This window comes from Petromyzon marinus, chromosome 54 (genome assembly GCF_048934315.1).
Source record: "Petromyzon marinus isolate PM22_M1 ecotype Great Lakes invasive population chromosome 54, UKy_Petmar_22M1.pri1.0, whole genome shotgun sequence".
In the NCBI taxonomy this organism is placed as follows: domain Eukaryota; kingdom Metazoa; phylum Chordata; class Hyperoartia; order Petromyzontiformes; family Petromyzontidae; genus Petromyzon; species Petromyzon marinus.
The window spans coordinates 7,573,109-7,589,347 of record NC_133720.1 but is presented as its reverse complement, the minus strand read 5'-3'; the positions used below and the strand labels follow the sequence as shown (position 1 = coordinate 7,589,347).

Sequence of the window (16,239 nt, the reverse complement as noted above, 5' to 3'; positions counted from 1 at the left end):
GAGATATAATCTGTCACCTGTGAATTATTTTGTTTTGCAAATGTATAAATGTATTCGTTGCGTCCAAAATGTATCTCGTCTGATGAAACAAAAAGGTCGTACATAAAAGTTTTTTTTTTTGCGAGCGGGATTAAGTATTTCGGCGGGACATAACGCTTCTCTTGCAATCGGTGCGCTGGATACCCAGTTCAGAAACGTGGCCCTGTGAGTAGAGAAGCGTGGAGAGATGCACGCTTGGAATCATACCGAGAGACGCAACGAGAGGAGCATGTGGATGAGAGGACATGACGCAGGTTCCAGATGCCCCCCCCCCCCCCCCCGTTCACACTGTGGCTGGGAGTGTGAGTGCGCTCCCGACGGGACGCATCACGGCTAGAAGGGACGGTGGTGACCGATGGTCGAGGATCGTGACGTAGCGGCTGACACAGGGTTCCGTCCGCCTTGGAGACGGAGCGATGAAATCGGTTCACGTGTGGCAGGCGCTCGGTAGATTGTTTCATGGCGACTGGGTTGGAGAGGGCCTTGATCCAGCAGCGGATCGAACGTGGCTGCTGACTGCGGTACATTAGCATCCATCGTTATCGATTTTTTTTTTTTTACGGGCGGCTTTCAATAAAATAACCGGCACTTATTTAGAAACCATCGAGAGTGAATCGGAGACCCGGTAATTGAGACCCAGGAGTATTTTTGTCGAGAGAGACGTGGGTTTTAATATAGCCTGTTATTTTGATTTGCAGGACTGCCGCTCATCGTGGTAATGTGCAATTTCCGACGTCAGGTCGGCGATTGAGCGCTGCCTTACATGGAGACGCACGCGTTCAGAGTCCTTTTTGTCAGTCCACTGCTGGATGAGGGCCTCCCCACGCCACGGTGGCGAGATGTTAACTACCTCGCGTGGAATGCAGGAGGTCGTGGGTTCGATCCTGACCGTGATGCCTGCTGTATATTTGGGAGTTTGTGTGTTCTCTCTCTCTCTCTCCCGGTGGTCGCGTGGATCTTTCTCCAGGTCCTCCTGTGTTTCCCCTCCACATTTATAAACATTTCCACACTGTAAGCCACTTCGTTGAGCTATCATTTGTGATAGCCCGGTTGCTACTGAAAAAAGAGCCACGTAGCTCAGTGTGGGGCCTTACCTGGTAAAATTAAAAGTAATTTAGTTTCGTCAGTGGCGGCCGTGGTGGTTATTTGACCATACTTGACCATGCATCGTCAATCTGGCTGTCGCCTGATGAAGCTAGTTGTAATTTTTGGCGAAATGTCGTACTCGGATTCTAAATGTTGTGGCTTGGCTTTCCAACACACCGGTGTGCTGTACTAGTGACGAATTGGCCACGTTCTCTTTTCAGGACAACCCTTACTAGTTGGCTGTGTCGGGTGGTGGCGGGTTTAACGACATTTATATATTCACGCAATCCAACCCAAAAAACGTCTTATGAATACTTATGCTGTATGACGCACTTCTTTCACACCGTACGTAGCCAACCGTGCTCATCGGAGGTGCGGGGGGAAGGACAGCAAACTAAACACAAAAAAGCAGTTCTAGAGAAATAAGTTTGTGTGTGTATGTACATTTTATCTTCAGAATGTATTATTACGAACATTTTTTTAAACATTCCTTTGCTGGATGAGAGCCTCCCCCCACACTGTGACCAATTATGGGAGTTGTTTGCCCATACTTCAGCGCGCTGGTCAGTGCTGGTCGGAACAGTGAGAGGGTGATGGGTTGAGTGGCCCGGAACCGGTTCAGATATCGCAACCACTTCCTTAATTGCATCGTAATTACATGAGCGCAATTGTTTTAGTGGTTCGTGCACAGGATGTTAGCACCCGTGCCCAAGTGCGTAAGCGCGTGGCTTTTTTTCGTGTAGGCCCAGGCCTACTTTACTTAAAGAGGCTTATTGTCTCCGCGTGGCCCCACCTGGTCAAATAGAGGCGCCGACGCGGAATGGGAGTGGGCATAAAGGGGAGGCATTGTACCTGAGAAAAAGCTCTCCTCCACCTTTGCGCAGCTGATCCTCATAGCCTGTCCGTCGTGTTTACACGGCGCCTCGTGTTGGCGTGCAAAGGGGCTTGGGTTGTGATGACGACGTCGCCCGTGACGTTGTTGTTGTTGATTTTGTGTCACCGGTGTGAAAACTCAAGGCACCCAGAGATGAGAGAGACTCGGGGGATGAGCGTCATTTGCGACGGTCACGAAAAAATGGCGTGACAAAATAAAAAAAGAGAACTTGTCTCAACGGAGCGTATCGAAAAATCGGCGCAAAAAACAAACCGCGTGGATGCGTGAGAAATATTGCACTGGACATAAATCCGTGATAAATAATCGATTTCCTTGTCGCACAAGTCTGCTCGAGCTGCTTATTTTTAGACTGATCCTAGGACAAACGATGAATTGAATTACAGAAACATGAAATTACCTTGGAAATCGTGCGTCGACACCGAGTGGCTTGCTGAGAGATCCGGCCGATGCCAAGATATTATTGCACGATGTAAGAAACCCCCCAATGATCGTTCCATCCGTTGGGAAAGATATCGTCGGATCGCGATTACCCTTGTTTCATTTTTCTTCGGTGATTTCATTTCCTGGTTTAACAAAAAAAAATACAATATAATAATAGGGGTTTTCCCCCTTTTTTCTGGCAACAAAACTGAAACGTTTTTTACAAGGATTCATGTTGCTGCATTAACCACAATACCTTGCAGTCATAATGCAAACAAAAAAACATACTATGATAATATATCATGCATTGTCCTTGAAACTGATTGGTCCACACCAAGGGACTGCTTTCTTTTGAGCCTCGACCCAATTGGTGCTCGACCAGATGACGCCAAAAGGCGTCACACAGCTCAAAGACAATGCCGCTATCAAAGTAATGAGGGCTCGGGGTGAGCATCTACATCATCATTAGACCTCCTTTGCCAGTACCAAAATTTTACATTTTGGCACTGGCAAAGGAGGTCTAATGATGAAAAAAAAACATACGCCCAAAATTAATTACAAAACAAACAAATATCTCAAGTTCGCGATAATCGCCAATCAAGTTCTCGAGAAATGGCCGTCACCCATCAAGTCAGTGCTCTGTGGAAACGTTTTCCTGAGAGCCGGATGGCTCCGTGGTGATTTGTCATCGTCGTTTTCTGGCGTTTATGACCGTTGGAGGGTTTGTGCCGTCGCGATGGTTCAGGAGGCAGACTTGCGCGTCGAGCAAACTGCGCTCGGGAGAATGTTCGAGTCGCCTTTTTGCCCGCGCTGGAGCCACGGCCAGAGCATTTCTAGAGACAAAGACGATCTTACAACGGTCGGGGGGGGGGAGGACACTCGCGATTGTGACAACCGTCACAATCACGCAACGTGATATCGCGTCATGTCGTATGGTTACAAATTATATCGCATCGACCCCCCCCCCCCCCCCATAGCTTTAATAGGCGACGTTTCGGGCGGGGTCCCTACTTCGTGACACATTAAGAAGGGCGAATGTCACCTATGCATTTTTCGTTTAATGCCCAGTGTTGTTAACAAACGTGTCGAGATGAGATTTATTTATTTTTTTTGTTCGCTGTGCTTTTGCACCACTGCCAACGCAGTAGCAGCGCTCTCGCCAGATCACCGGTTAGACCTCACCGGCGGCAATGTGGACGCTCGGTACTTGAACTTTCCAGCGCGCGGCAGTTACACAGGCGAGCCACAGAGTGGGCCCCTGCGGTCCCAACTGAAGGAACGACCACGGCATCGTGGGTTCGTCTACTCTCTCGCTGCTTGCGTTGAACGAGGGGCGCGACCTCCCATCGTGTAGAGAACGGAGGGTGCCAACGAAATGACATACCGGAGGGGGAAAAAAAAAACCGGGCAGCGTTTGCGTTAAGCAAGACACCGCTGATGAGACCACATGAGGTGGGAGCCGGTGCGCAAGCGGTTAGTTCGCTTGAGCAAACGCCGTTGCAATCGGATAGCAATGATCACGGTGGGGGGGCAGAGGCAATAATCGGTCGATGTTTTGTGTACGTGTGTGCGTCGAGAGGGAGAACGTGAGGCCTGTTGATGTATGTGTTTTACGTTGTGTCAGCACAAGTTGATAGATGTGGGCGTGTGTGCAACCCTGCCTGTGCAGTTGTCAGTGGCAAGTCCAGCGAGTGCAGTAACCTCCCCCCTCCCATCTCTCCCCCCCGCCTCTTCCTTCTTTGTCCCAGGCTCCCATTGGGCCGGGAGTCTTTAAATCAGAAATTGATCGCGTTAAGTGATTTGCCAATAGTAAGGCTTGTTGCTATCCGTCGCGGGCTAAGAGATTTACAGATAATTCCATTGGCTGGGCCAGTTACATGACCCTCGGTGTGACCTGGAAATCTGCGACATCAATCCCACCCACCCGACCACCACCCCCCACCGCACCCCAAGTTTGGCTGAGAGTCTGGCTCAGAGTCAAGGCAAGCCGCAGTAGCGGGCGGTGGTGACGGCAGTGGGGGGATGATGGGGTGTGGAGGGGGGGGAGATTTGGTGGGGTTGGGTTCGGGTGACTGCCAGTGGGGGTAGGCGCAGCCATTATCTGACTCTCCACGCCCGGCTCCCCGTTTTTTTTTTGTGTGTGTGGCTGCGTGCGTCCACACTTATCCGTCGAAAAACTTAGCGCGTTCACGTCTTTTACGCCTCCCCTCACCTCCCCCCCCCCGCTTCCCGCACCCCCGGCCGAACAACTGGAACGCGTTTGTTGCGGGTGAACGGGGGGAGCGGTTGCCGCTCGTGCGAGAGACGCGTGGGGACGGTCGGGGGGGGGGGGGTGGGGGGCACACGTCTTGGAAGGAAAGCGACTCACGAAGAGGCGCTCCCGGTGCAGGCCGGCGGTAGCTCGCGCGGGGAAGGGGTGGGTGGCGGGGGGGGGCCTTAGTCCGCACGGCGAAGTCACCGTTTTGTTTTGTCGAGAACTTTGGAGTGGGTGAGAGGGAGGGGGGGGGGGTCTCCTCTTTCCTGCCGAGCCAATTAAAGAGTTGTGCCAATCGCCAAGGTATGTGGGTTTTCAGAGCGATCGCGCGAGTCGAGACACGCCGAGGAGGTGGGGTGGTTTGCGTGCGGGATACGCTGCGGCGGTGTTTCTTCCTTCTCTGGCTTTAAAAAAAGAAAAACCACGTTCCGTGAAAATGTCTTGTTGTCGTTGAGCCCTGATGCCTACACGGAGTTGGTGGGAGTGGGCGAGTTTGGGGGGGGGGGGGGGGGGCGGGCGGTGTTTGTTTAGCGGCTGAAGACAATTAACATGTCCAAGTTTGAGGCCCGCAAAGCAGGACGCTGTTTGACTGCAAGATGTTTCAGCAGTGGCAGCAATAGTAAAAACAAATCTTGCTTCTTCCTCCAGCCCCCCCCCCCCCCCCGCTTTCTTCTCAAAAAGTTGGCAGAATTCGATTGATGTTGAAGCCTCTTGGATCGGCAGCGCGTTATAGATCATCATCATTATTATAATTTGTTGTTCCACGTCCATATATTAAGAGAGAAACGAAGACACGTCGTTTGGCGGTCCGCTTGCGTCCGTCCCGTGTGCGCGGGCGGGGGGAGGGGAAAACACGCGCGAGCTAATGGAAGAGTATTTTTTGAAAAAAAAATATGTTTAAAAAAAAAAACCCCACACCCCTATAAAAGCAACAGAAAGGAGACGAACAAAGGCAGCACTCGCACACAGCTGCAACAGAAATTCGGGCGGTGTTTTGATAATTCTCCCCCCCCCCCCGCGTCACCCTCCCCCACGCGCAGCAGCCCGGCAGGTATCACATGAAAGCACAGCCACTTTTCGCGTCTGTGTTTGTTTTTCTGTCTGGCCCCTCAGAACTCTTGAGCTCGCTCCTCCCCCCACTCCGTCTCCCCCCTGGTGCATTTTGCCCACCTCTCTGCCCAGCGTTAGAATGGACACATTAAAAAAATTTAAATTGATTGAGTGCCCTCAATTTCATCACGATTTTGCTACCGGCATGAGTTGTTGTTTCCAGGGCGAAAAACTCCATCCGGGGCCCTCGCACGGCATAGCTTCCTCTGGCCCATATTCCCAGCCGTGGTCGCTTGTATATACGTACGTGAAACTTCTTTTCGCACCGTACATAGCCAACCGTGCTAATCGGAGATGCGGGGGAAGGGCAACAGCGTGATGGCAAAAAAACGGACGTTTGTAACTCTCTGCACGTGTTTATCGGGCCTGTCACTCACCCTTTGTGGCATAAATACGGGGGGGGGGGGGGGGGGCGTTTCGGTGGTCAGACACCAACGAGAGAGGCCTTTACTACAAGGCAATTTAGTCTGCGCCAACCACACGTACTTGCGGTAAAACGTACAAACAAATATGCTTTGATGATGTGTTCACTATCCTTGAAGCTGAGTGACCTGCAGCTATTTTTTTACGGCCTTGTCTCACCGGTGCTATCGAGCAACGAACGTCAAAAAGATGAAAAGCACAAGGACAATGCCAACTCCAGGGCATTGGTAGCTCGCATTAAGCAGTTATATCTGTGGGACCCTATTTATGCCAGAAAGGTAATGGCTTTCCTGTTTTTAATCATCTTGATGAATGGCAAAAGGGTCCCATGGATAGGACCCTCCTTGTTTTGAATTCGATATATGTTTTTTTAACGTATTGGTGGATATGAGATTTCCGCGTGGCAGGCACACCGATGCAGTTCAGTGAGGAACTACATTTAATGTGTCTTTGGGACATTTTTGTTAGTATCAAAAGTGACGAAAAAATAAGAAGAGGGGTATTGCCTATTCTTCCATTTAATGTGTTGTTTTTTTGGTTCAGTCATCTTTGACCGGCTTAGGACTCCCTCACCACGCCACCCTCTCTCTGCCTGCAAATAAATCTGCCCAACCCAACTCCGACAGCAAGCTCATCGCCAGTCACAAACGGAGTTCACCTGCCTAAGGAATTCCTTAATTGGCTCTGCACACGGTCGCAGAGACTCGATACATTTGTCAACAACACCAGTGCGTGTGAGCGTGCGTGTGTGAGCGTGCGTGCGTGTGTGTGCGTGCGTGCGTGTGCGTGCGTGTGTGTGTGTGGGACCTTATGACACCTGTAACTCCCAAGCAGTCCCCCATCCAAAGGGGGAGAACATTGGCCCAAACCTACTTGCTGTACCGTGTCTCCTACAGGCACATTGTCAAAGAAAGGGACGTGATAATTCGCACCGTCGCCACACTGTGCTCTGTTAAACCGCGGGATGCCCTTCCCTGTCCCCGAATGTTTTGCGGCAAATACCATCGCATCCTTCACATCTCACATCGGCTGTCGAGTAAACGCAGCCAATCGTCATCGTCGTCATCAGCTATTGTCTGTCCACCACTGGGACGAAAGCCTCCGCACGCCATCATCATCCCATCACGGCCCAGTGCCTCCACCGTCCGCCCGTGTCACTCGTACACTTGAACCGGTGATCTCGTCGCTCCACCTCCGCGACATTCGTCCGCTCGGACGCACGCGGCGTTTCTCTCGTTCGCTTAAGTAAGGAAGTTAACCAATTATTCAATAAAAACCACGCGGCGGTTTTGGGAAAAGAAATCAAATCGCGTGGGGCGCGCGTTCGTTCTTTTACACGCCCGCAAACAAAAAAAAAACGATAATTTGTTTTTATTTATTTAAAGTTAATAAAAGATAACACGCATCTTCTAGCATATTTTTCTAAACGACAAAAGCAATATTGCGGAGGACGTGCCGCGATGGCTGTGGCGGCGGTGGCCGGCCGGCGTTGTGAATATGAATTTCGCCTGCAGGGCTGCGAAAGTGCACGGCGCTACGCGCGCGCATTAATGCATGAAGCTAACTCGGAGGCATAGTTAATTCCGCAAGGCTGCCAAGCGCCGTGACATCTTACGCCGATCCCCGGCCCGTTTTATTTTTTTGTTGCTGTTGTTGTGCGAGAAGAAATCCATTCGCGTTATTGCACTTTTCAATTCATGCTCAACCGCGCTTGGAATCACCTGTGACATCGCATCCCACATTTACAAATCTTTCAGACTGCTCGCCGTTCTCCATACGCGATCAGGGGGGGGAAGGAGTGGGGGGGGGGGGGGGGCGCTGTATAAATGCACGCGCGCCCGGCGCTGCCTGTTATTGCAGCCACTCCGTGCGTACCCAAAAAAAAAAAATCGCTGGTCTTCAAATTTTAATTGTGCAGATGTACGGATTTTTTTGATTGTTGCATTTTTTTTTTATATTATCGACATTGATTTGTTTTCATTTTTTTCTACATGTGTGTTTTAAACATTTTCTAACTCCACCCGTGCCTGCCCGTGTGTTGCATTTGCAGACGATTCTCAGCAGCGTGCGGACGTCACGCCATGCGCCCTGTCTGGCCAGCTGCACCATGCCGACGTGAGGAGTCTGCCGGACAGCGGTGAGAACACGTGTTTATTATTTATTTTTATTTTAGGGCTCGCCTTGGTTTTCCGTGCATCCCACAACCCCATTTCGTTGCGGTGGGGGAAAACAAAAAAAATATAAACAGTAATATTTTAACGGAACCCTAAAATAACGAGCCTCTTAACGACGCGCGCACGGGATAACCCATCGCTCTCCTCTCCCCGCACTTGGATGATTTGTCACGATTCGGAACGGGCGTCTACATTCAAGAATCGATTTAAACTTATTTGCTCTTGGTGGTAAATTTTTGCCGTCTGCTCTGTGTCAATTTGTCCAGGTTTGTTTGACCCCCCCCCCCCCCCCCCCGTTGGGTCCAAACTTGGCATTTGGCTTTTCATCATCGTCGCGATAGGCTGTCATCTATCCACTGCTAGGTTAAGGCCTCCCAAAGCTGAATATTTAATCGGTGTGAATTGTCAGTAATGGATTGCTGCGTGCTCATCTCGGCGTGCTGCGTCGCGATCGCAGGAGCGGATTTTTAACCGCCGGGTGGCCACATCGCCGCTCCGCAATTCTTCAGCGTCTGTGTCGTCTCCTTCCGATCTTTTCCGCCGTTCATTACCCCTCGCGCGTGATTTCCCAAGTTATTTTCCCGAGCAGACTTTCGTCGGGGGAATTTTATTTCGTTGCAACACCGATTCGTTTGTACACCATTTGCCCGATTTGCTATCTTTCACTTGGTCATCTTTGCCCCAATTTCTGTCTGCACTATCGAACTCCTTCACCGCTTATTAGTTTGTGTGCTGAGCTTTTTGCGTGATTGCTTCTGTCACTTTGGTGACCCGGGCCGCTCTTGAAGATGAGACTCGTCCCCCCGGTCTCCGAGTTCCTCATCCGGTTAAGCGACTTCAACCGGAAACCCCGCGTTCCTCTCCTGAGTTTACCGCCTCGTCTTCCCGTGGCGCCCTCTCTCCTTGCAGGGGCCAGTGACCTCGCGTCCCAGCGGCAGCACCAGCAGCTAAGCCGAGCCAAGCGCTTGCTGGAGGGAGGCAGGGGCAGCCCTCCGTCGGACGCGGCGCTACCCACCAAGAGGCCGAGGGCGTCGCAGAACGGCGAGGGGAGGCTCGTGCAGGTGACGAAACCCGCGGGGCTCGCGCCCGTCGATCGTGCCGGGCGCGGTCGACGTGTGGACCGAGGGCGCCGACGACGCTCTGAACCCTTCTGACCCCTTCTGACCCCTCTCCCGTTCTGAGACGGCTGCAAGTCGCGGGGTGGGGGATCCCGTTCACCCACCCCGACCCTCGGAGCGCACGAGCGGCTCGGCGTTCATTTTATTTCGAGAGGCGTGGCGCCGTCGTTTTCCGAGACGTCGAACTCGCCGCAGAGAACCGTAGCGACACGACCCGCGCACTAACGATAGCTGGCGCCAAGCTGTGCCGCGCGCCACTCCCGTGCGTTGCCCCGTGGGAGCCTCTGTACCGATAACGTTCTTTGATTTTAGTCCCGTGTGAGCCATTCACCTGGTTCTCTGGAACTCTCAGTGTCGGGCCTAGTGCTCCGAGCCTCGGGTGTTCGCGACGACGCCTTTTGAATCCTCAAGGCGCCTTATTCCGATCGCAATAACCGATTTTGAATCGCCAACTCGGCGATGAACCTCGTCGGGCGGGCGGATTGAATCGTAAGGGTTGTGCCAAAACTGGCTCTGTGAACCACAGGAACTAACGATGCATCCTGAGAACCCTAAAGCAGCAGGTGCCTTTGGCTGTCAGCCTCAGACACAGAGGGTGAAGCCGGAGAGTGATTCAGGTGCCCTGCGTCTGTGGCTCCGTGAGCCTCCGCCATTCATAGTGGGTCCCTAAGAAGCCCAACTTGCCTTGAACGGCCGTGATCGTCGTCACCCATCACCTCTGCCCTCCCGTGGGTAGGACTGCTGGAGCTGCAGGGATGCTACACGTCATAATTATCATCCCGCGTCGCAGGACGCACGCTTACGTTGAAATAAAATTTTTTATCATTAAAATACTTTAATGCCCCCTGTCAATCGACCGCTGAATAAAGGCCTGCCGATGGCACGTCGGTCGTGGGGGTTGTTTGACCGTACTTCACCATGCTGCTCGGTTCAGATGTCACTCTCGACTGCTTCTAGTCATTGCCCGGATTAAAACTCGGGCCGCCGAGTTCGTAGTACGGCGCGCACTAACCCCATCGCCACCATTCCACCATACAGTACTTGAACCTTATGGCGGGAGCCCGGGATCCCATAAGCCCCCGGCTCTCGCATGAACTGCGTTGCGACGTCATTTAATGTCTGTTGAAGGCGAACGATACGGCAATCTATTCCTCTCGACGAACTCTACACGATGCGCTAAATCAAAGTTTTGTTTGTGACTACGGCAATTTTGGCAACGACGGGTGCTTGGTGAAGAACGAGAGGATTGATTTCTGGTGGGTCGCGGCGTTTGTGTGCGAGGTGTGGGACGGAGTCTCCAAAAATAAAAAAAATTCTTTACAATTTTGATTAGCGTTTATTCGGGACCCCGGGGTGCCGTCATAAGGGTCACGTGTCGCAAGCGTTTCCCATCTCACCGTGGTCGCTTTTGCGTCACGCCGAAAGAGCCGCGGGGGCGCACGAGTTCATCATCACCGTGATGACCAGCAGCCGTGATCTATCCGCTGCTGTCTGCCATCTCTCAGGGTCCTGCGGGATATAACAAGCCACAGAAACGAGTTGGGATCGTGTGCAGAGTGGCAGATTGAACGGGGGGAGGGCGGGGAGCGGCAGGGGTGGGGTGGGTGGCAGTCGGGTTTGGTGGGGGGGGGGAGACGTTAAATTCAATTTCCTTTTAAAGCAGCTTCAAATAATTTCATCGGTTCCTGATGGATAAGTGGAGTGTGTAGAGGCGAGCGCCCATCTACAAAGGGGAATCTTAATTAGTCGGCGATGAAAGCGTCCGGCAGATCGCACCAGACGGCGGGCGTCTGGCACGGGATCATTTTCCTTCGTCTCTCTCCGCGCCCCCTCGTCGCCACGCGGTCACTCGCCGTGAGATGGGGGGAGATGATGCGAGACCGTGAGATGGGGGGAGATGATGCGTGGCCGTGAGACGGGGGGAGATGATGCGAGACCGTGAGACGGGGGGAGATGATGCGAGACCGTGAGACGGGGGGGGAGATGATGCGAGACCGTGAGATGGGGGGAGATGATGCGCTGCCGTGAGACGGGGGGGGAGATGACGCGCGACCGTGAGACGGGGGGAGATGATGCGCTGCCGTGAGACGGGGGGAGATGACGCGCGACCGTGAGACGGGGGGAGATGACGCGCGACCGTGAGACGGGGGGAGATGACGCGCGACCGTGAGACGGGGGGAGATGACGCGCGACCGTGAGACGGGAGGAGATGACGCGCGACCGTGAGACGGGGGGAGATGACGCGCGACCGTGAGACGGGAGGAGATGACGCGCGACCGTGAGACGGGGGGAGATGACGCGCGACCGTGAGATGGGGGGAGATGACGCGCGACCGTGAGACGGGGGGGGAGATGATGCGCTGCCGTGAGACGGGAGGAGATGACGCGCGACCGTGAGACGGGAGGAGATGACGCGCGACCGTGAGACGGGGGGAGATGACGCGCGACCGTGAGACGGGGGGAGATGACGCGCAGCCATTGCCGCCGCCGCGCCGGTTCTGCCCGGACGAAGGACAAACCTGGCAGCGGAGTTCAGCGCGGACGTGCGAGCGCGGAGGGGAAGCCTCAGGAAAGATTTCCATCGATGGCGCTTTGATTGCCGCGTCCGCCGTTTAAGTGCCTGCAAACGGGGCAAGCGGCACGTGCCGCGGACGGTACGGGCAGCACAGGGGGAGACGGACAAAGCAGACTGGATGGTACAGACAAATCGTGACCTTCCCCTGCGTTGACTTATTATCCCATCACATTCGGGGGGGGGGGGGGGGCGTAGCAGTGAGTCTGTACATGCCTGTAGACCGCGGCAGCATTTAGTCTTAATTGGTCGTTTCCAGTAGCTTCCGCGTGCACCTGCGCCCCAGAGCGCAGTCTTAGCGGTGACATCATTTGTGTTTTTACGTCAACGCAACCCACACTAAGGGGGGACGGGGTGGGGGGGGGGCGAACGGGGAACGGTGGCACAGAGGTGAGCGCACTGCACCATGAATAATCAGCATCAGAATATTTTATTTATCCTGGAGGTATCCGATGAGCTGTCACGCTCTTTTTCCCGCGGACGTCCAGCAGGGGCGCTGGGTCGGAACGTTACAGCAACAAACAATCGGGAGCGCAAAGTGCAGAGGAAAGGTAAACGAATCGTCTTAAAAAATATTCACTCTCCGTGGCAATATGATACAAATGATCATTTAATCTTGTGACGGAGCCGTCGCACGCCATTCGCTCACAAGGAGGCGCCCCCGGAAAATCCACAGGCGAGCGAGCGGGGAAGGCCCTCCTCACCAAGCTCTGCGGTCCTCTATATATGAAGGCGTTCGAAGGCAATTAACGAGCTGTTTATATGGAAGAGTCTGCAGCGCCCAGTCAAGCGACCCATGACAGTTTAGTTTAACACGCAGTAGTAGCAGCGGTAGTAGTGCTTTCGTGACCAATGTTATCCATGATGGAGGTTTATTTGGTTTAGATCGTTTGAATATAGAAATGTGTAGTTAAACCCGCCACCACCCGACACAGCCAATTCGTAAGGTTTGTCACGTAAAATAAACGTGCCAATCTGTTACTAGTACAGCACACTCTAATGCTGGACAAATGCCTCTCCCCCCCCCCCCCCCCCCCCCACTGTGAATCAAACTGTGGTCACCGCCGGGGTTTTAGCGCGGTGGCATTGGCGCTGATCACTGCGCCACCACTCCCCAGCCCTTGCTGTCTTTTGTCGGGCAGCGTTGTCTGAGGTGGGGGGGGAGAGTGGTGGTGGTGGGGGGGGGGGGGGGGGGTGGCTGTATCTGTCTCGTCGTGTCTGCCCGCCTGCCCGGTGAAATTAAATAAGTCGGAAGGCAGGAAGGTTAATGCATCATTAGGGGGTCCAAACGACGAGCGACCGTTTAAAATGTGCAATTAGAATATAACGGGGACATTCGGGTCCGGAATCAATAAGTAATAAATGAGAGCGCTTTTAATTCGAATAAAAATGTGCAAATCATTTCGCGAGCAGCCGCTCTCTGTCGCTCTCGTCGCGTGCACATTCGGCTAAGAGTGGACGTAAAGAATACATGGGCGCGTGGACGCGTGCCCGCGCGTGCATGCGCGTGCATGCGCGTGCTTGCGTGTGCTTGCGTGTGCTTGCGTGTGCTTGCGGGTGCTTGCGTGCGTGCGCCCGCGCTCCCGCGAACGGTAATGAAAAGCTACGGTCGCGGCTGCGGCCTGCCCCAACGGCGGAGACGATGGCAGAATTCGTGATTTTCCCACATGCCGGCGCTCCGTTTAAACTCTAAACATGTTGCGGAAGTGCGCGGTGCTTTTTTTTCTGTAATATATATCTCGTGTTCGCTTCGAATGTGAATCTATATTCATTAGAAAAATACGTCTCTGGCGGGCAATGGAACGTGTGAGCCACCTGGTCGATGTTAGAGATAAATGCAAACACAAAGGCCGCGTGGAGAGACAAACCGGGAGGGGGCGGTGGGGGGGGCCTCCCCCCATCTTCCCCCCAACCCGCCCCTCCCCTCCACGAGAATATTTTAGACAGCCATATGTCATCGACCATTTGTGCGATTTTTTTTTTTTACGACGGTAAAACAAAACGTGCCAACGACTTGAGGCTTGCCGTGCCGAACGCAACATTCTAATTCGGCACTGCTGCAGTGTGTGACGGTCAGCACGCAGTCCGGAGGTCGCCGGTTCGACTCCATCACCCGGCGAGGCCGTTAAAATCTCCGCCCAACGCCTCTGTCCACCCAGCGGAAGAAATGCGTTCGCTCAAAGAGACCCAGGTTTAGCCTCATTCGACAGAGGGCGACCTGGCTCGCCAAAGTGGGTTCACGTGTGGTGACGTAAAGTGTGGGTACTCCCCAACCCCCCTCCCCAAGACGTCTGACCAACGCGGAAGAGTAGGCCAAACACCCCGTCTGCGAAGCGCTCCCTCTGGCAAGAGGCCCTCCTTCCGGCAGCGGCGGCGCGAGCGACACGTGGCAGGGCTGCTCCCTTCAGCCGCCTTTCACACGGGGGGCTGGAAACCAAATTTGGCCCCCCTGCGGGACGCTCGCGGGGGCCGCATGCAACGCGATTGGACGTCGCGCTCGGCAAGGGGCGCCCCTTGCCAAGCAGACGCCGTCGGGTAAACAACTTTTGGCGATGGTCGCGCGTACGCAAGGGTCTTTACGTAACGCTTTCCAGCGCCCGTCCGTCTCCTGAGTTTTTAGGACGATTCCACGACGGGGAATTTCTCTGTCGGCTCCGCGTGTATTTTTTGGTTCTCGGTTCTGAATGGATCGCACTTACGGGGAGTTATCGCGTGTCCCACAGCCTCCCCGTTACAGACGGCCCCGACGGAGTTATACAGACGGCCTGATGGAGTGCAAAGGCTCTCTTAAGCCCCGTGTTGGAAAAGTCTTACTAAAAGATACGGGGGTGATTAAAGTGGCGCTGATGCCACCATGGCCATTGATGCCAGGTGCAGATGAACTCTGAAATCCATCTCGTGACCGAGCAATCTCCTTGGCGCCGTGCCCACAGCCACTCGGGGGTTTAGCGGTAGATATTAGCCGTGTCTCCCGGCGCCGACTTCCTGGGCTCAGAATCTGCGTTTGGAATGCCCGCGAATAAACAGAGTTCTCAGATGCATTGGCCGTGTCACTCGGAGAGCCGGGCACCCGAGTTCCAGAGATTGTCTTCTTTGGTTCTTTCGGTAAAGTCACGTAGAATGAGAATAAAATAATAAATTGATAAAATAAAATAACACAATGATATTCTCACGACGTTTCGGCCACAACACAAGCGGCCTTCATCAGGTGAAGGGACGAGACTGTCTGGTAGGACAGCGCTGTCCTACCAGACAGTCTCATCCCTTCACCTTGTGTAGAATGAGAATAAAATAATAAATTGATAAAATAAAATAACACAATGATATTCTCACGACGTTTCGGCCACAACACAAGCGGCCTTCATCAGGTGAAGGGACGAGACTGTCTGGTAGAACAGCGCTGTCCTACCAGACAGTCTCATCCCTTCACCTTGTGTTGTGGCCGAAACGCCGTGAGAATATTATTGTGTTATTTTATTTTATCAATTTATTATTTTATTCTCATTCTACGTGGTGACTTTACCGAAAGAACCAAAGAAGATGAATCCTTGCAGTCACGAAAGCTTTAAATCGAAATTCCAGAGATTGAACAACGGGCTTGGACGCCCGTGGCTTCTCAAGTGCCGACGTTAATTCGGTGGGGAAAAAAAAACATTTGCGGAGGCGACCGCGTGGTTCAGAGGTCGTATGATGCCGAGTTCCTACCGCTGCGCTCCTCGGTGTCAACTGCCCGTAGTTAAGCTAGGTTCTCAAGATAGCGGAGCTGATGGTCTCGGCTCAGTGTCACCAATGACTGCACAAAGAAAATTAAGTTTAATCAAGTGTGGCTAGTCGGTTAAAATGAATTATCGCAGCCTTGAAGACAATAAAGAAAGACTTGTTTTCTTCCCAGCACCGTTGCTTTATCTTTACCTTCCCCCCCCCCCCCACCCCCCGCAGGTTGACGGCGACAGCAAGGAGGCTCCGGTGACTGTAGCGGCGGTGGCGGTAGTGGCCGGGCCCGTGGAAGCGAGGTCGCTGAGATGTCCCCTGTGCCAGGACTCGCTGGGCAGCGAGAGCCGCCTGGAGGCCCACCTGTCGCGCAAGCACAGCGTCGCGCGCGGCTGCATCGCCGGCATCATCGCCGCGGTGAGCAAGCGAGCCGGCCGA

The 16,239-nt window shown here is 53.5% G+C and overlaps 1 protein-coding gene across 5 annotated transcripts in view; it reads left to right on the top strand.

Annotated features, from left to right (window-relative positions):
- LOC116954182 (zinc finger homeobox protein 3-like) overlaps nucleotides 1-16,239 on the top strand; it is a 181,687-nt gene that overhangs the window by 149,687 nt on the left and 15,761 nt on the right. For all 5 annotated transcript variants that reach the window (XM_032974675.2, XM_032974676.2, XM_032974677.2 and 2 more), the window contains 3 exons: nucleotides 8,278-8,364; nucleotides 9,311-9,462; nucleotides 16,030-16,218. In XM_032974675.2, the coding sequence (XP_032830566.2) occupies nucleotides 8,278-8,364; nucleotides 9,311-9,462; nucleotides 16,030-16,218 (428 nt within the window). The remainder of the gene's footprint in view (nucleotides 1-8,277; nucleotides 8,365-9,310; nucleotides 9,463-16,029; nucleotides 16,219-16,239) is intronic.